This window comes from Haemaphysalis longicornis, unplaced genomic scaffold, assembly GCF_048455015.1.
Source record: "Haemaphysalis longicornis isolate Haplotype H1 unplaced genomic scaffold, Haemaphysalis longicornis Haplotype H1 scaffold_12, whole genome shotgun sequence".
NCBI lineage: Eukaryota > Metazoa > Arthropoda > Arachnida > Ixodida > Ixodidae > Haemaphysalis > Haemaphysalis longicornis.
The window spans coordinates 62,498,091-62,518,924 of NW_027526225.1; the positions used below are offsets into that span (position 1 = coordinate 62,498,091).

Consider the following 20,834-nt stretch of genomic DNA (forward strand, 5'->3'; position numbering starts at 1 on the left):
ATAAATTTGCGCAAACATGCTCCCGTGACTTCGAAACGGCAGGCACGTTTTGAAAAAAATCAGCTCTTCCAATTGCAGACGCCAACAGGGTTTGACTTGATACCCACTTTCGAGCGTGATAGAGAGGACATTGTTATCCGCCAGCCAGTTCAGGAGCTGCTCGGCATCGATGGCGGCCTTCGACGAATTGCTTGTCGATGAGCAGTCGTCAATCAGCTTGATCAGCTGCCGAGTAAAAAGGTGAAGCGTCATTCTTGGACATACCAATACGCATTAATCCTAAGTCAGTCACAAAATACAGTTAAACCTGGATGTAACGAACCTCTTTGTAATGAATTCCTGGATTTACCAAATTTTTTAAATTCCCCATTTCCAGCCCCATTGAAACCCATGTATTTGAGACCTCTGTAATACGAAGGCATCGCGACGGTTTACCCGGACATAATGAATTCGCTACACTGAACTAGAGCATTTATCCACACAATTTTTCTGAAAAATTGTGTGGATAAATGCTCTAGTTCAGTGAATTTCGTCCGCGCCGCAAACTAACGTGCGTTTCCACGTGTGAGCGTGGGTTCGGTTAGGCGCTAGGCCGGCCTGTTGACACGTAGGCGTGCGCGAGTCTCCACTGCTATCTCTGATGTCAGTTCATCAATAATGGTTTCTGCTGCTGCTGCAAAAAACGAAAAGTTCTGTCTTTCCAAGACGGGTTCACAATTTGCGGTCTCCGCCGGCGAGAAATAACGCCGTGCTGCCGGGTACAGTATCCCAGGTAGTACCCTATCACCCATTTCGAGTGCGGAAAAGAGCATCAAGTCCGCAAAAAAGTGTTCTTTGAGCATAAGTTTGGTGTTTGAAATGCATTAAGGCACCGAAAAGTGTCAAAAGAAAAAGTGGTAGTTAAGTTACATTTGTGAATGCGGACAGGGTTAAAGTGACCCTGCTTCTTTGGAGGGCAGCGTAATGACTACGCTCGTTGGAAAGCAGCAGGCCGAAATCACGGTTTTTCACAGTGAAAGAAATCCTATAAGAATGAGTTCACCGTCACTGATGTCTAGCATTTTGGTTTCATTTCTACTTCATTCACGCAAGCTTTAACTCGAAACCTGGATGTAACGAAAACCTGCATGTAATGAAAAATTGCAGATTTTTGTCAACTTCATCATATCCAGGTTTTAACTAGTTGCGCTGTAAAACAAATCAAAGTTTCCAACGCTCGCGCAAAAACTGAAATCCCTGCTGTAATCCACTGCGCTAAGGCCTGTCCCTTTCCCAAACAGGTTTTCTGACAAGAAAGACGAAGGTATTTTATGGAAATTTCTAGAAAAGTGAGCCCCACAGTGCAGCCACATTTTGGAAACCCTGGGTGCCTAAGTTAAACAATTCACTGCTGTCACCAGCAGCTACTCTTCCCACCACATCCTGAATGTCACACAGAAAAAAGCAGATACATTTTGCCTCTTCTGCTGTCACGACGTCCTACGTTTTCAGTCCCACCACAATTTTCACAGTTTTAATAACGTGTACAGTCCCTTTCAAAAGTTTCTAGGCCATGCCAGATGCTAAGCGGCTGCAAAAAATTCAAAGCGCAAACTCACCTCTTGAGTGAGACCGAAATGTTTTAGGCCAGAATGGTGGCGAAGCCACCGTTCTTTTTCTCTCCCATAAAATAATTTGGTCGCACCTGAACGTTATTTAATTATTTTATTTTATTTAAGAAATACTGCAGGCCATTAGTCCGAGCAGGAGGGGTACATATATCACACACAAAAACAAAAAAAAACGCTGTTTTGCTTTTATATATATATATATATATATTTTTTTTTTTGCACTGTTGTGCTTTTGCTTAAAATCCTTCACACCAAAAAACTTTTCACAAAACACTGAAAATTTTGACAAATACTGTACAGGCTATCTCACTCACAAACTGTTATGTTTCCCCTCCACATTCTGCCACGAACAAGCCTCATGAGCCCCTATGCATTGCCCTCCATGCACCATTTACTCATGCCTTTATATTCCTGTCACGTCATCAATATTAGCGCTGCCTGTCCCCGCCTTGGCCTCTTTCCGCTGTTTGGCAGTGCTCACCTCCTTGAGCCCGTTCATGCGAGCATTGAAGTGCGAGCACTTGAGCATGCGCAGGATCACGTCCAGGCAGAGAGTACTCGTGCTCGCAATCTCCTGCGGCCACAGGTACACGCACAGCATCTTCACCGCCTTCAGCAGCTCCGTCACCGAGCCAATGTTCTGCACCACAGACACCACAACAGCAATTAGTGCCCTAAAGAGAAAAGAGCAGCAGGCGAAAAGGAACGCCTCCCGCCTTCACGCCAAACTTGTGAAGATCGCACACACCCGAGAAGCTAACTAGACTGGAGAGGCGACAGCGATGTGTCGGCGGTGAGAGAGGCTGTAGCTTTCACAGAACACGTTTAACATTAACATCAAGCATGGCTACAAGGTATGCACAGGATTCCGGGATCGACTTTTCAAAGAAATTACATGCTGGCCCAGTTGAAAAGCAGAGGGCCTGAAGCAGCCCCTTGTGGTACCCCCAAGCTTTATTTATATACAAGCTTGGTACTGCAGTGGTGAGTGTCTTGGCTAACATCAAAGCCACACTCCCCTTGATTTACAATACTTCCTGCAATTTCCCTCTTGCCTTGACTTCATCCGTTACCACTCCCCACTCTTACAATAACGCACTTTTTCACACTAATACATTGCTCAAAAAAGTTTTTAGCTCACTAATCTGAAATGCCCATTGACTATTGTTTTACTCCAAACTGCCGAGTCACAGGGCATTTTATTCTAGCAATTTTTCAAGCTTCTCTGGTTGGACACTGCCTTTACTGCTGCCTGTTAAATCTTACAAAAGTGAAAGCAACGTCTTTCATGGGATGTTTCGAGTGCATAAACTGTACCCAACTGCAGGTAGACGCGTGTTTTGGTCAATTTCCTATTTTTCAACCACACGATTCAGTGGGGGAAAAAAACGGGGTTAAGGTTACACAGCTAAACCCGGTATGGTCGTCAAACCAAAAAAAAAAAAAAAAAGACGAAGATGAGAAAGAAGTGAAGAGAATGAAGGTGAAACAAACCCACCTTGTTCTTGAGGTCATCGTCTGTGAGTCCCTTGATGTAGCTGATGGCCTTGTTCATGCATGGTGAAAGGAGCGAGCACGTCGTGTCCGGGTTCAGGAACTGGGCGCACACTGCCAGGGGATTCAGCAGAGCAGCCATTTCCTGCAACAACCCAGCGGGCATGCATGTTGACAAAGACAAATCATGAACTAATTATGATGATGGGGGTCATCAACGCACGAACAGTCATTTATCGTAATTTGAATTCAATTTTACAGGAGTTTCCTCGTTACTTGACCAGCCACGAGTGGTAGTCGAGCGGCATGCCGAACGCAGCCTGCTGCATTTATTCACTGACCAGCAGCATCCGTTACCCATGCCGTCAGGAAGAGTGAAGCCCCATTGACGTCCGTTTCAGGCACGTCATATCTGGAGTGCCGTCACCACGGCAACCACACCAGATGCACAGACAGGGGAGGAAGATGAGGAAGTCATCACAACCGATTGCCACAGTGCCTTCAGCAGCTTGTCTCTTACACACACCCAGCACTCTTTAAGGTCCTTTATTCAAGCCCAGCGCTCTTCGAGGCCCTTTATAAACAACTTATCACTCAAAAAAAAAATACTACTAAATTCTGTTTATGAGCAAATCTGCAGTGCAAATAAGAGGAACTTCGATAAAAGAAAAAATTTTTTAACCTTCATGTGAGAAATCTCACTGCACCATAACGGTCATCTAATAGTAACAGCTTTAGGGTTGTTTGGTTTCACAGCAAGAGTTGCACGGGTCGGGTTGCCCCATTTTGAGCTGTCCTACCACCAAAAAAAAAATGCCCTGTAAAGGGTGCTTCGCTGCTACGACATGAATAACGGGGGAAAGCCAACTTCGTGAAGGACAAAATGGGGTCGAATGTAAGCCACAAGTTCTGTTACATGCATTGAAATGCGAAAACACATCGTCGTCAAAAATGAACACCCTTCAAGGAAATTCACATGCCACTAGAGTTTGCATTGCTTGTTGAGCAGCAATAGTTTTTTAAAACAAGACTTTTCAGAAAATAGCACTCTCTGACAACCAAGCTCAAGAAACATAGAACCTTGTTTGTGCATACGTGTATGCCATCAGTCTGTACATCAGTACAGTAGCTAAGAAGTGCTGTGTTGCGCATGAGGCGATACAATATAGGAAATATGCAGGAAGTAAAGCTGCAATTTTATTGGTGACCGGGTAAAAATTTTCAAATTGTGCGCAAGAACTACCAAAATCTACGCATCCACAGTTACTCAGTGGAAGGAGATGGGAGCAACACTTTAACTAGTTGTGCGGCCACGATATCATGAGAATGTTACAGGGAAAAACAAAAATTGAACCACCTAGGAAGCACTGGGAAAGGCTGCACAACCCCTAGAACTTTGAAAGCCTCTACAAACAGCCATTTTTATTATTTCCTTTTATTTCTTTTTTTAATATTTTGCTAAACTGAGTGGGCAATCGTGAACACTTGCAAACAGCAACAAACAGCAGAGCAGCACAACAGCACAAGAATAGCACAGCGCACTTCTGCAATACAGAAGCTAATAAAAAAAAAACTGGGAGCCACAAAGAAACTCAAAGCAGTTGCTCATCCCAAGAGTTTTGTACAGTACGATTATCAAAACTGACCGATGCAGCGACACAAAAAAAAAAAAATATTTTTCTATTCCGCTCTAACTCCCATTCAGCATTATACTGCACCTTGAGTAAAATGAAAAAAAAGAAGAAAAAGAAAACTTGGTTTTTGCAACCCCTAGCTACACCATGGCAATGAGGTGCACTATATTCTAGAGGTTAGTTTACACTGCATGGGGTACCTATGCCAGTCACACGCACACAGCCATTTTGGTATTTCACCAAAGCAGCACACTTGGAAACTTGCGGCAACAATAAAATGAAAGAGTCCAGTAAGGCTTCAAAAAAATTTTCAGAATCGGTGCAGCAGACTTACGTTCGCCGTCACGTTTTCTCCGAACCGGCTCAATATCTTGTCAAAGCCACCGCGGCTGCCAAACTGCAGACGCGAAACAAGGGGGAAGGAATCAAATTAATGGCTTCTGCCTCAAATAGTGGAGAGAAAGCCGATGTCGCAAGCAATGACACAGTGACCTCGCTTGCATGTGCACTAACAGAAGGAGAGGCTTACCTTGTTCAGAATGTCCAAAAGCCAGCCATAAGGGTCCTGAAACAAGAGCAAAGCAAAACTGAAATGTGCACCGAATCAACTTTAGCCTCCTACCTTGCCACAATCCAATAATACCGTATTTATTCGATTATAAGGCAGTCACTATGATAAGGCGAGGGTGCGCCTTGGAGAGTAAAAAAAATCGCCATATACATATAATGAGCTTCGAATATACGGCAGGGTATGACTTTGAAACTACGGATTTTGGAAACAACCTCACCTTATATTCGAATAAATACGGTACATCACGGGCTGCTGTACCACCCTCCTTCAGCAGGTTGCGCACAGTTTATAGAGGTGTCAGACAACCACAAAGGTGACGCAGAAAGACGAGACGGAACCATTCATATTTCGATTTTTTTTGCCGTTTAAACATATACCAAATATGCCAGGTAAGGGAAAGCAATGTTGTTGCATGAGCCACATGGCAAGCACTAAGCTGCTAATTTTTTATTAGATGCCACCATCTTTTATTGTGCTAAACTTGCGTGCTGCTACAGTTGGAACTAGTTTAACCAGCTAACCAAAATTCACAAACAGCCTCTCAACCGAAGCCCACCACTTCTAAGCCACTCGCAGCATTTGGGTCCTTGGATATCTAGATACGGTCGTAGAATTACTTCAGACTTGGGTGACTACTAACTCAATATTTGGTTTGACCTTAAATCAAACAGTACTATTTGGTAACTTTGAATTTTTCCTTTCTTATACTTTCAGGAAAGCCAGCTAGTGTTACCAAAGAAAGCTAGCGGAAGGGGGGGGGGGCCACGAAGTTCAGCATGCCCAATGTGTAGTTTGTAGTACGCAGTACATCTTGCGCATATTTTCCAAGAGACCACTTTTTGTGTTTGGTAAAGGCCATCACTCACTCCGCCCGAGTTTGCCATGATAGGCTCAGCCAGTAATACTGGAGTTAATACTGGAGTAATACTGGTAATACTGGAGTAATACTGGTAATACTGGAGTTCCTACGACTGCGTGCCTGAAGCAGTCACAACTCACCAGGGATCCCCTGGATTTTGCATAGACGACGAGCCCTTGCTCGAGAGTGCTCTGTCGGCTTTTGTTCTTGATGTGGAACTCAGCTTCCGGGTCAAAGGCCTGCACAGGGGGGCAGAGAGAGGAAAGGTAAAGGGACACTGCGGACAAAACTGACATTGGTCTAAACACCAGTCTCTGTGGCTGTATCTTTCAAAGAATCTTGTAAGTTATCAAAAAATGAAGTTATCAGTCGCCCAGCAGAGATGACGTAAACGTTGACTGACTGGATGTGCCAAGAGTCATGTCACGAACAACAAAACGAGAAGTGCGCACACAGGCTCTCAAAGAATGCGTAAAATCTTTTTAATACGTTAACTTTCATAAGTCATAAACAGTTCGGCGTAGTCACATGCCTGTTACCTCCAAGTGTGAGCATACCAAGGCTGCACTACATAAGCCCATCTGTCGAGCCATAAATATGAATGTCTTTTTTTGAGTTTTGGTATGAAAGTGCACACGCACGCCTGCATAGTAACAACACACAAATGCACGTGTACTTCCATTCAGGTACCTGTACACCAGAGTACATAGGCATCATTTTCACACTGGGCGTTGGGCATGGTTACGAGTGGAACTAACAGACAGCGCCATGTATCAAGTCGAGCGCATTGAAGCAACTAAAACTGCACTATCTATAACAAGACTGCAAAGCATACGAGTGCCCCTGGCATCGTTTTTGCTGCAGTTGCACTGTCCACTAGCGGCAGCCTGCGGACGTGTAGGACGGGCAAGTTATTTTGTGGTATGCGCAGAGAGCGGAACTAGTGGCACCTGCAGCTGCGATAGTCCACTTGATAGGCCTTAATTTTCCTGCTAACCCCACCGCTGCCTCACTCACTTCTGGCCTCCGTTTACATCATGCAAAACGTCATGAAATGGCGCAAGGGGAGAAATGCATTTCGCAATTGGAAATTTCTCGGCAATTAAGTAATCTTTCACAGCCGAATAAACGCTGAGAGGGCTTCAAGGAAGTTGAACTTTCGTCCAAGCCCAACTCACCAGTTGCCTTCAGTGTCCCTTTAACACGCGCGGTTTCAAACTTCCCCGTCTAACTCCCAATCCAGTATCCTTCCCATAAATCAAGCTGTAGACTTAGTAAGTTCAGACATGTTTTTTCGCTATAGGCGAAAAACCATCGTGAAAGCGCCTTCAACATTGACGAGCTGGAGGTCGATTGATTGATTGTAGGGTTTAACGTGCCGACGCAACGCAGGCGATGAGGCGCACCGTAGTGGAGGGCTCCGGATTAATTTTGACCACCTGGGGATCTTTAACATGCGCCAAAATCTCGTACACAAGGCGTTTTTGCTTTTCACCTCCATCAGAAAAGTGGCCGCCACGGCCAGGAATCAAACCCGCGACCTCGTGCTCAGCAGCCCAACGCCTTAGCCACTGAGCCACCCCGGCGGGTGATGAGCTGGAGAGCTGGTAAGCCGGTAAGCCTAAATTTATCATCAACAAACCCAATCAAAATACGGCCATGCATGTACACAATAGCAGTTTACTTTTGTCATAACGTAGAGCTAATTTGGCTTTTTCAGCAAAGAAATGGGCAAGAACGTCCTCTAATGTGCATCCTCTATAACAAGCAACATGGCACGCAACACGGCACGCTCGCACTCACCATGGTGAGAACGTTGGAGAGGAGCTTCTCGGGGACGGGGTTGTAGCTGAGACGCTCGACGGTCAGATCGACAAGCAGCATGAGCATGTTGTAGACGCCTTCCTGCACGTCTGGTGCCCAGTTGCGCACTGCGAGCGCCGTCAGGAGCTGCGAGGAAACGAGACGAGAAACGTAAGTGTCATGAAGATCAGCTTCTCTCTCCCACAGACCATCGTGCTCACTCCCAGAGGCTACCTTTTAGCAGCGCAGAAACCTTAACTTTGTACTGAACATAGAATACAATGGTGCAGGTGCTCTTTACCTGTGGGTAAAAAAGACACTGCTCTATCATTCAATCTGACTCCTGTTTACCGCAAATAGTCTAAGTTCACTGTTCTTGGCCTATTTTCACACATTTTTTGTGCAGAGTAGGTACTACTTTAAAAGCATGCCACCTGCAGTGGACCTGAGGATGATGATGGCGGCAATGATGGTGGTGGTGGTGATGATGATGGTTGTGGATTATATATTATTATTATTATTATTATTATTATTATTATTATTAAAATTATTATTATTACTACTGTTATTGTTGTTGTTGTTGTGATGAAGATGATGCCTCTCCACACTGCCTTGTGATGAAAAATGATACAGTTGGTAACCATGAGTGCAGTGAGTATGCTTTATGAAATTTGTGGAGCACTGGGAAAGCAACAGTGTGCATCAGCCAATAGGGAGGGCAGATGCAGCAACATCAACCCATCCTGTCTGCGGATAACACTGCACCTGCATTGCCCGCTCTAATCATAACAAAGCAGACGACATGCTTTTTCCCGCATTGCAGTTTCTACGCTGCTGCTTAAAGTAGTAAGTGGAAGAGAGCGCAGCAGAATGGCGCCTACCTTACGAAAGCACTCGGGCATGCACGACTCCATGAAGCTTCTGCAGTCAGAATTGGACTCGCACTGCCCTGAAAAAGAAAACAGAAAGAAAAACGAACGGTGAGTAATAAAAACTCACTTAACGCAAGTGCCACACATTACCAATATTGCTTGTGAAAAGTTACATGCCAAGCAAGCAATGTAGGGACCACTCAACCCTCATTTCAGGGTCCCTTTTACTCGACAGTGTTATTAAAGGGACACTGAAGTGAATTTGTCAAGCTCCCGTTTTTGCTTGCACTGCGTAGACTGGCTCAAATTAGCACACTTTTCATCGTTTATCCGGTTGACAAATCGGTAATTATTTTACAAAGCGCGAAATAAGAAAAACTACCATGCGCGGTTTGCGGCGGCCGCACCAACTAAGGCTGTGACGTTGAGAGGAGGGGCGCCGTGATTGGACGATGCCCAAGGTTAGCAATCACACAAGTTTCGGTTTCGGTTTCGGTTCTGTAAAACATAACCAATGGCTTTGTTGGATGGGCATTCTCAATATCTCAGTAATCATCGTACCACGCTTCTGCCATGTTGTCGGCTGTAAAATGCACAAGATAAGCCTCCCAGGACGGCTTGTAGTCGTAGCATTCACTAGCCGAGACCTACGCAGTGCATGAACGCCCTCCGCGTACCCGCAGACGCCCAAATGTCATGCGCTTTTCCCCCATATTTGGAGCTTGCCTCCCTCATGCCTGTATCGTAAAAAGCGTGTTCGCACCAGGCCAAGGGTCTGTTCATTCTGGCCTGTGCCCACTGCCTGCAAGCAGTCGGTGCTTATGGCAACAGCACGCCAACGAGAACTCGCTAGCGCGCCAGTGCCAGCCTGCGCGCGTTTTGTGAACTAGTTCGTGTAGCCATGAACGTTGCGGCCCCAAAAAAGCTGAACTCAATATAGAAAACATCGGCGGAAGACAAAAAAGTTAACTTACAAAAAAAAAAAAGCATGTACCCGCGGGGATTCGAACTCGTGATGCTCGTGACTCGCAAAACATTTGAGTGGATTGCTTGCGCCCCAGACTGCTAGGCCACGGAGCGGGACGGGAATGCTTTGCTAATATAGGGTATATATTGTACAACCGGTTTACACTTTTATTTAGTTTTGGCATTTCAAGCCGCTTAGGTGACTATTTGTTGTACTGCGATCGTGCAGTAAGCGTCGCCCGAGTTTCCACACTAGCTCACGTCTAGCAATTGCATTTCGTAGACGGAAAAGCGTTCGCAGATGCGTAGTCGTGCTGCTGACCGCTGTGCTTGTTCGCCCAGCGCAAAAAAGTGCTTCCCGCGCCCTAGTTTTACGCTGTACGGTAAAAATATCAGTTGATTTTATTTCCTTAGTACCTATATTGACTTCGCTGACTCTTCTCCCGCCTTCAAGAGGCCTTATATTTTCCTACTGGCGTACCAGTCAGCGAAGCGTCGCATGTGCAGCGCTTGTGTGAAGCGACCTTGACTTGGAGCTAGATACAGTGTACAAACAAACCAAGTAAAGAAAGGCACATTCTTCCATTCACAAACGTGTCCTGGCTTCGTTTCAACTAAGCGAACGAATTGCGACCAAGCAATTTTTTTTTAACCTCCTTGATTGCGACGACCCGCCGGCGGCCGGCGGACGAAACGCTGGGCCGACTGAGTCTGTCGGCCGGGGAGCCGTGCAGTAGCGCAGCCGTGGCGCAGCCAATTGCCAGCTCATCCCCTCCTGACGTCACACGAAAACGCCACAGAAAATGGGCGAGCGTAAAGAGAGGAGGACAGCGTTTTCGAGTTAGTTTTTCTACTAAATAAAATCGCGTAAACGCGCCTAGAGTGGTCGAAACATGGCCTGGGGACTCCGGACTACAATTTGCGCTAGTAATCCCGCAATGTTTACATATCACTTCAGTGTCCCTTTAATGCTTGCAGTATTTATGTGGCTGTCGTGAAACCTAGAATGACGGCCATTGTGTTGTAAAACAAAACAAAACCTCTTTCAAATGAAAGAAATTGATTAGCACATTCCATACACTCGGCGAACAACAATCCCTCTCCCCTTACCCGTGCACGTTTATATCAAGGAATCAACAATGGCACAGGTGGGTGAGTTTCTAAACACCGACACCAATAAATGACTACTAAATGAAGCCATTCAACTGGTGTAACCAAACCACTTATTATTAGAGCAAATGCAGCCCAATTTCATCATGTCTCGCGTATAAATTCTCTCCCCACACTGCTCTCTAATGCTCCAAACAGTACGCACATACAGAAAGAACGTGCGTCTGCAACCACAAGAGTAATATCGCTGTACAATGCTGCAAGCATTTTATGGGGTTTATACACAGAGTGAATGACACCCTCTGTTGCAGGTGCGGATATGTTTAATTGTTAGCGTAGAGCAGGATAAAAAAAGCTGTCCACCACAAAGAGAGCCACGAGAACTCAGTCCCACTGTTCGGTCAATGATCTAAACTCCACTAATGATGGGGCGTGATGGCATTTCACCGAGGGGAGTGAGGAGTGGTACCACACTCCTTACTCTCGGTATAACCGGGGGAACAAAACCAGGAACTGAGTTTCTCTTCTATTATTTATTATAGATCGAGAGACCCACACACAAATACGCACTTGGAAATTACCCTAGCAATATTTATAGCATTTAGAAAACTTATTCAACAATGCCATCATCACACAGCTCACAAACACAATTGTTAGAAGATGAAGAAAAGTTGGTGCTGGCGATGGCTATGTAAGAAAAGCGACAATCCAGCATGCTGTTCCACAAAGCAGGCCATCGAGCATGGCATTGAAATTGATTAAAAAATTTTAACCAATTAATCAGCTGACTGTAATAGGTTAACTGGCTCATTAATTGGTTGCATTGGTTTAGGGACAAAAAATGACCACAAATATTATTGTAATAATGCCCGTAATGGTATAACAATAAAAAATAAGATCAGCATGCTCTTCAACCCTTTCACAGACATTCCAGATGAGGTGAGCAGGTCATCATCATGGCGCTGATGTCGGTGAGATGCTTATCGTCGCATTAATCACTCTCACTCTTTCTAGAATCAAGAACGCCGGCACTCACCATAATTGTACGGTGTGCTGATTAATCGTGGTTTACATGCAACAGAACTGGTTTATACAACGGCTAAACAGTGTAACTGCCCACTCGCCTAATTTTTGTACTGTGTATATTTTTAATAACTCTTTCGCTACCGCCGGAAAATTGACTAATTTTAGGTGTCCAAGAAAACATTTTTTTTTCCTGCTAAAAAATTGGTTAGGCACTAATTGCAGGAACACAAAATGCAGAATATTTACCGGCCTTTCCAATAACACCAGTTTTTTAAAGGTTTTTATATATCATAGTTGTAAAAAAAAATCAAGATCAAAATTTTTGTAAAGTTGTCGAAAAAAATGATAAAAAAGGAGTTGTGTTTATCAAACCACTGGTAGTAGAAAAAAATTAGAATATACATTTTGTAGGGAAACATTTCAAACACGCCCTAGAAAAAATGTCAACTTGCGCGGAACAGTTTGTCAGATATAAAAAAAAATGTTAGCATGCACGGTGCTCATGTTATGCGGTGAAGCCCAACCTCCAATTCAAAATGTGCAATATCGGGTGGTTTCCTGGAATAAACCTGGCGGTTTGTCATTATCAGAGGCACCGATTTGCCCCCACATAACGTAAAAACATCATGTCAATAGCTGACTTTGCATTTACAGCGAGCACAATATTTGGGACAAGCACGCGATGTGGAAAAAAACATCCATGAAGTTGAAAACGGAACGCCATGGCTGACGCTTGTTGACGTTCACGGTCAGCTATCTCTCGAGACATAAAGCTGAGCTTTATTATCATCTTCTCACTCGCAATGGTAGCCTTGCTCGCAAAAATGAGGTATGATGAGCTAGAATCGTGCCCTGCGATCTTTGGCCGAGTAGCAGTTGCGCGCTGAAAAAAATCAGCACGAGCCTCCTCTATTGCAGCGCCACCTAACATTTTTCAAATGAAACAGTACAAAAGCTTATCAGAGACTCCGTCCGAATAGACAGTTCAACTAAGCAGCAACATTAGACACCCGGATATACCCTCGCATGGAAACGAAACTGGAAGGCGAACAGCTGGCAGTGTAAAGCCGGTTTGAAGCGCTGTCCTCGGCGGAACAGATATCTGGCGACTGGGTGTGACCTTTTGACTTGCATCTGAAGTTCTTATCGCAGAAATCGGGTTAGGGTGGGGGGAAATCAGGAGCGCCGTGCTTTGTACAATGATCAGTCGCGGACGCTCCAGGCGCCATGGCAGGTAGCCTTGAAGTTGGGTAACTGCGTAGTAGCGCTAAATATGAATTTCGCGATTCAGAAACGAAACCGAAACTGTTGTAAACTGTTTGCGAATGGTCCTGGGGTAAGTAGAACTACCACAGTACTTAGAACAACGTGCGCAAAGGCAATAAAACTGCCTAAAATCATAAAGTAGCTTTGCAACCAGGCTCTGCTTGACATTTTCAGCCGATTTCGGGGATTATTACTGTCAGAGCGCGAACCTGACGAGTTTGCTAGTTCCCCATTCACGCCCTGATAGCAAAAAACAAGCGCTGGTGCAGAGTAATTACGAGTTGAACGCATTCTTCGTTGGTAGCAGTGACGCGCGATGACCACGCCCCTTTTCCACACCCAGGTGATTCAAAAGCGTGTCAAAAATCCTGTTTCCGTAGCAAAAATGAAAACAAAACTGATTTTGAAAGGCCATTTTCTGATCTAACTCCGAACAGCTTTAGTTGTTCGAGAAACGCCTGGAACGCTATGAAAAGGCGCTCCCAAAAGTATCGATCAAATTGATCAATTTTGATAGGCCCGGTAGCGAAAGAGTTAAGAGCAGCCATTTTCCCATCTTTCTTGGCTATAAGCTTCCGGTTTTAATCCCTATATTCTCTAAGCATACTTGCATCATTTTCGTTGCGACGCGAGATGGTTTATATGAACCTGAATAGATCCTCATCACGCTTGCGCCCAATTTCAACACGGCACTCCTTTCAGTTCGCTCACATGACTCCAACCGATCAACCGGTTTAAAAAATTAATCACCACTAAAGCATCAGTCGATTATTCAAAAGGTTCACCGATCAATCGCCCACCCCTAAATTTTACATCCTTTTCATACTAAGCCCCTCAGGACAAACTCTACCCATTTGTACCCATTAATTGATCTCCAACTCCCTCTCTCAGCTCCATTTGTTCGAGCTATACTCATCACCAATGTTCCAGTTGAACTTCCCCAGATGCACTTCCACATGACTGATGCCAGTCTGCTAATTATGCATTTCACTGCAAAAAGTGCTAGTAGCTGGGTGAAAGTGATGTTCACCAGAGCGGGGCCCTGCAGGTGCAGCTGTTCTTGATTGATTTGATTCATTGTAGAGTATAACGCGCCAACGCAACACAGGCGATGAGGTGCACCATAGTGGAGGCCTCCGAATTGATTTTGACCACCTGGGGATCTTTAAAGGGACAGACGACCGATTTTTGTTGAGTATATATCCTCTATCCCAAATGAAACGGCATCACTTAAAGCACCTTAACGAGAAGCGGTTTTGCTGATACCGCCCTAAAACTTTTTAAATCGAAATTTTTAGATCTACGAGCCGTATGTCCCCCCCCCAAAAATAATGCTGGCAACCATGACGTGCAGTAGCGCGGCAACATACTTTTGTCTGTATGCGAAATGAGAAGCGATATTTAAAAACTTGTCCCAAGCTAAAAAAAGTGTGAATCGCAGGCTTTCTTATTCCTTTGTGAGTTTTTTTTTAATTCACCAGCCGTTTTTGCACGAAGGCGCCATCTGTTGGGATGCACGATAGGTAGAATTTGGCTTCATGCATGCTTCACGTTGTGGAGGTGGGAAGTTCAATTCTCCCCGAACGCATCTTTTTTTTTTTTTTTAAGCTGCCGTTGGCGTATTTGGAAACTGAAATCGAATATTTTGGCACAACAAACGCCCCTGAGTCAGGAAGAATCGTCAAAGCTCCTTCAATGGGTCTGCATGGAGGCTCAGTTAGCCCCACTGAGAGCAATCCAGCGGCGGCGGGCGGCGTTGGAGGGCGGCGTGTCTTAAAAATTTTCAAAATAATGTTTTAAAAATACATATACAATTTAAACTGAGACAAATACTTGTGTTAAAAGGTTTTCAATGAGTGAATAAACGTTTCAGCAGTCACAGCAGCTGCTAGGTTTGCAGGTCACGTGACAGGGCCACATATTGTAGAGTCAAGTTTCGACACTACGAACCGCCACCCTTCCGATTTCACAAAGTTTGCTGCCAAATTAAAATTATTTCCACCAATTTGTTCATAAATTGCTTGCGGTTACCGGGCTATATACAACGCTGGCTTTCATATGAGTGAGAGAACATATACGCCACAAAAATAGGTTGTCCGTCCCTTTAACGTGTGCCGAAATCTCGTACACACGGGCGTTCTTGCTTTTCGCCTCCACCAGAAAAGCAGAAGCCGCAACCGGGAATCGAATGCTCTGCAGTGCTGCTTGGGCGAAGTTCCAAAGGGTACAGCATCAACTAATAAACTCCACCAGTTCACATGCCACAAATTTTCAAGCTGCCATCTCTGCCCCGCTGAGTACAAACAGGAAATAACGTAAGGCCCAGTACACCAGACAACAGCGCATAAGAGCACCTTCTTTGGCCAGGTTTGTGGCTGCGACGAGGCACTTGGCCAGCGACTCGTCCTTCTTGTACGGGATGGACCACTGGTCCACGAAGACCCTCTGCTCCAGCTCGTACAGGTTGGTCTGGGGGAAGGCCGCATTCGGGTAGTCCGGCTTTGGCGAGCAGGGCTGCGTACGGGGTCAGGGGACAAAGCGTTCAGGGCCGGTTCCTCTTCCGCAGGCATAGGAAAGGGCACAAAATATGATAACAGGTGATAACGGATGTACTATCCAGACTGATGCATACCTGCATGCATTGTCCCTGTTGTGAAACAAGATCGCGGTTCCATGAGGATAGAGATAGAGATTTGCCAAATCTCAATCATTCTAATCTACTTCTAATCTAATCTATTGTTCTAATTCTAATTTACAGTTGCTCGTGACAGGGGTAATGAAATCCTGCCACTAAACACAGGAGTGGGACAGCTCAGTCCAATTGTCCGCTTAAAAGCGGCTTCATAATCACAAGTGTCAGGCTCAGAGGAAACGAATACTCAGCTGACAGTGAGCTCCAGTTTCGTGTAGCACGAGAGCTGTTGACAAAACAGAGCTAAACGAAACAAAAGCTTTGCATAAACAAAAGCTCGGCAGAATAAAATTGGTTACTAGAGCGGCAGAGCATAAAATAGTTCTTAAAAAGAATGTCTGGGTGAAAAATGATAGATTTGTATTCAAGGCAGTATTTTACTCTAACGAAAAAAGACAAAATCTCCCTGAATGTTCCACCAGTAACATCCTCAAGAGAAGAGACTGGCTACCCGAGCAAGTCAAGCAGGAATGCTCGATTGCATTTGCCAGAGAATCTCATTCACTTGCACTCCGCATGCAGTTTTAGTGGCATTTGGATTATGCAATATATTACCAAGCTTAAAATTATGACCAAGGTGTTTCTCATATTCCCTTCTTTGTTGCTACTGCTGTCTCCGTTTTGACAAATTAATGACTCACCACACTGCAATTAGTTAGGTAGCCTATTTATTTCTATTTATTTATTTATTTACTACATACTGCCAACCACCTCTTGGTGGCCAAGGCAGGAGTGGCGCATACTTGCAGCGATGTAACGCAGTAGAAAGTGTACGCACAGTTCACGGTACAGAAGAAGGATCAAAATAAATACACTTAAAACCCGATCTAACGAAGTCACCGGAAACCGCGAATTGTTTCGTTAAATCGAGAAGTTCGTAAAATCGGGACTGTCATTTTATAAGCAGTTGATTTCATAAATTCGATGTCTTAAGGGAAGCAAATCCCAGCAGCTACTACGATATCGTAATTGTGGAAGTCGCGGCGCTCGCCTGCTAATAATTTAGCAATAATAAGCGCCACCGCCACTGTTGACGCCATCTAGTATCACTGATTGAAAACTGGGACTGCTGGGTTTATCTCGTAGAGCTCCGTAAAAACAAAACTTGATGCCCCATCTTTTCTGATGTGGTGCAATAATCGTCGTGGTGTTCTGAAAAAACACATTCGAAATCACTCCATTTTTCAGGTGTCTGCTTCTTGAAATACTTCATTAAATCAGGATTGATGCTGAATCTATCTTCTTAGTTCGAGTTCATAAAAGCATTGAGCCGTATAAGCCCCTGTGGGGGAATCCAAATTTGTTTATTAGATCAGAAAATTTGTAAGGTTGGGTTTTGTTTGACAAAGTTTTGAATGTAACTACATAACAGGCCTGCGTGGGACATGCATGCACACGGGCCACGGCAGCGCAACAAGTGCGGCATCAAGATACAATCCAGCTTCTTTACATGGCGCAAACTGGTAAAGCCTGATAAGAACAACTGGAATCCTGCACACGCGATGGGACAATTTGTAGTACGTACAAGCAGTGACAGCTGATAAGAACGCGTCTGGTGCTACAATGCTGGTTACATCGAGCGGCAATGCATTTCAGTCGAAACTCGTTCGAGAAAAAAAAAAGAATACAGCAGAGAATTTGTTTTAGTGAGGGCCATTATTACAATGTAGCAAATTGGGTGAGTTGGAATTTTGTTCATGATGGCCAGCGCTTGTGTCATCCATTCTTTTCTTGTCCTGTTCTTATCAGCACTGACCATCACAAGCATTATTATAGTTTTAACATGCTTATTTCGTGTTTTTCGCAGTGTACTGATCTGCATGCAAGTCTGAAAGGTGAGTCCTGAGCGTCCATTTACTATGTTATGCAGCAATTATGAGAGTTGTAGCTATCTACAGGACTCTAATGGGGGAAGTCCAATTCAATTGCGGAGTTCAGTGACTGAAATGTGCCTACTGTGTGCGCGGTAAATAAACCAGAAAGAATTGTTTTGGATTTATTCAAGGCAGTGGTTTTCTGTTTGGGTGTGAGGACCCTGAATGATGTCGGCATATTCCAACACATGCATCAATGATGTATTGCTTGTATTCACTGGCGAGGCGCGCATGCAGGCAACCGTGTGAGAGCACCGTCACTGTTTCCGTCAGACTCCCCGGGATGGCCGTACTTGTCCGTGCTAAGCACATGACTGTGATGCACGTTACAAACTCTACCTCACCAAACGCAAAGTATTGCCTCGAGTCCAGTGTGAGTGCAATTAATAACATCTCTGTTGACACCACCGTTGAGAATCGGGTTGAAACGGAGCAGATGATGCACGCCGGTGTTTTTTTTTTTTTTTTGTTTTGTTTCTTCGGCGTGCGGGCGCAGAGGCCCAAGCCGCGCCATGTCCGTGGCGCACTGGCCATGTCCGTGGCCGTTTCCGGTGTTGCCAAGTGAAGAAATTGACAGCTAAACTTTTCAACGAATACCACCTATAGGCAACTACTTTTTCTTTACTGGTTGATTGATTGTGGGGTTTAACGCGCCGACGCAACGCAGGCGATGAGGCGTGCCGTAGTGGAGGGCTCCGGATTAATTTTGACCACCTGGGGATCTTTAACGTGCGCCGAAATCTCGTACACACGGGCGTTTTTGCTTTTCGCCTCCATCAGAAAAGCGGCCGCCGCGGCCGGGAATCGAACCCGCGACCTCGTGCTCAGCAGCGCAACGCCTTAGCCACTGAGCCACCGCGGCGGGTTTTTCTTTACTGGTTTATACAGCTGATCATCCATACTGAGTGGAACCAACTTCTACAACTCACTTTTCGTGAGGTAGATACTTTCAAATTAAGTTAAAGCTGATGAACGCCTGGGACTTCTTTTTAGCTGGCAATGCTGGTACGTGTCTAATCATGCCAGAATGACCCAACCCGCGACCCCAGACGTTTGCAAAAATTAGGCGTCAAGGTAATTCAAGGTCATAACAGTGAACTACTCTGCCCCTGTTTTGATGTTTGTTTCGCCACGCGAAAAAGTTAAGGAAGAGGTCAAGTTTTTTCTCCCCATATAGTTACACTCGGCATCATTTAAAGCTCACCAGAATGCGAAGTTTCTTGGCCTAAACGAGAGTGTTGAATTAAAGAAGGTCAACAAACAGTTGTAAAACTAGTGCTACTTGGGTTTGATGCCATCTGTTATACTACAATGGCATGTCGTACAGTATTATGGATTAGCTAGAAGCTTGCTTACAGGGATTTTCCCCATCAAATTCGAGGACGTCAATCAATAGAGAAGTCTGTGGTGCCTAATTCGGGCATTTCAATAAACTTAAATGTACAATTTCTGTTCACAAACCAGTTATGCAAAAATAAAACCGAGCTTCAAGTCCCTCAGAAAGCACCTCATGAAGCAATAAAGGTGGAATGCTCTTTGTCATCAAATACTGAGAAATACATCGACCTAGAAAGCACACAGCAGATAAAGTTCGGGATGAACAAATAAAACAAGGCACTCTTTCACATCTTGTAGACCTTGAAGTTATCCTATATTATTTTTTCTTTATTACTATTAAACCTGCCGCTCAAACTAATGTTTTATTATGCTGCAACGATCCTACATCTCCGTTTCTCGTAGGAACACGTCGCACCGCGTCCCGAGTACACTCCCACAACCAAACCTAAACTTTACGAGCGGAATAAAACAAAGAACACTAGACGCTTTCCCAAACACATGTCCACCCGAGATAGTACTTAGGCCAACCTTCGTTCTGCAGTACCGGGCAGCCAAAAAGAACCGTTACCCTACAGTTCCCGCAACCTTGGACACTGACAACTAAAGTCAACTTCCTCCGCTACAAATTAGCACAGACGGAAAGGAAACAGTATAGCGGTCTGAGAGAGACAGCGCGACCTTCGCCCGAAGGAAAACGCTGGTTTCTTTTCGCAACAAAACCGGGGGAAAAGAGCAGAGAATGCGGCCTACGGGCGACAGCTGAACGAATCAAAGGGAAGGAGCGGGGGAAGCCCTTGAAGCGCGTGAGAGCGACCCGGCGCCGCAGACAATTCCCGAGCGGCCAATTACCTTTGCGTCCGGCAGCGAGTTGTAAGGAGGCGGGGCGGCCACGGGCACAAGAGCCGTGGACGTGATGTCTTTCATCTCCACGTCCTCTGTCGTGCCGACGCTCGAGTAGGGGCCGTAGCGCACCTGATCGTTGGTCAGGATCGCCACTGCTTCGCTGAGGTCGTTGTGACTTATCCTCAGTGCGTTCTTGATGTCCTCGATGTCCAGAAAACCCATGCTGAACAAGGTCTGAACATTCTTCTCCGTCTGATCCATGCTGGAAGCCGCTCGGAGAGGCGCACACGCGCGACACACCGGTTAAGGAGACGAAATAGAAGCCCTTGAAGAAGATTCACGTGCAGTCGTCAAGCGACGACGACGCATTTGTTACCGGCTTTGATGCACGGAGGAGGTGGCACGATCTGCGGGTGTGGGCGCACTCCAACGCTCCGAACATGGCGCTGAAGCAGTACCTTCGCGAAGCAGAAATAATATGTAGACACGCTTCACGGAGATGCGGATATGTTATGCAGCTGCAGTAAATGCAAGACGTGGATCGGTACGGCCAAATTATAAAGCGGCGACTCGAAACGGAAAATAAACTACACACACTTTGCTCCACAACGCGTTTCAGGAAGCGGCCATTTTGAACTGCACGATGTCGCGCCCTGGCGACGAGCATTCCGAAAAAAATTTTTTGTAAAAAAAAACTAGCAATTACGTACGTAATAAACTTAAAATACACCTTTTTTAAAGATTTTAAACAATTTTGGGTAAGTTTTAGAGTAAGTTTGCGACATAAAAGCTGAAGACGCTTTCTGTCCTTATTCGCACTCCTAGTTCTTCTAGTGCTCCTAGCACTCCTAGTCCGAATAACGGTTACTCGTTCGT

The 20,834-nt window shown here is 45.1% G+C and overlaps 1 protein-coding gene across 1 annotated transcript in view; it reads right to left on the bottom strand.

The window, feature by feature from the left end:
- LOC144162736 (ubiquitin carboxyl-terminal hydrolase 24-like) overlaps positions 1–20,608 on the bottom strand; it is a 113,518-nt gene extending 92,910 nt beyond the window's left edge. The window contains exons 1-10 of the mRNA XM_077693375.1: positions 19,965–20,608; positions 15,566–15,725; positions 8,853–8,920; positions 7,972–8,118; positions 6,309–6,407; positions 5,268–5,303; positions 5,073–5,135; positions 3,109–3,249; positions 2,092–2,250; positions 108–225 (exon numbers count right to left, since the gene is read on the bottom strand). Of these exons, the coding sequence (XP_077549501.1) occupies positions 108–225; positions 2,092–2,250; positions 3,109–3,249; positions 5,073–5,135; positions 5,268–5,303; positions 6,309–6,407; positions 7,972–8,118; positions 8,853–8,920; positions 15,566–15,725; positions 19,965–20,219 (1,246 nt within the window). The 5' untranslated portion in view covers positions 20,220–20,608. The remainder of the gene's footprint in view (positions 1–107; positions 226–2,091; positions 2,251–3,108; positions 3,250–5,072; positions 5,136–5,267; positions 5,304–6,308; positions 6,408–7,971; positions 8,119–8,852; positions 8,921–15,565; positions 15,726–19,964) is intronic.
- Positions 20,609–20,834: the final 226 nt, after the last annotated feature.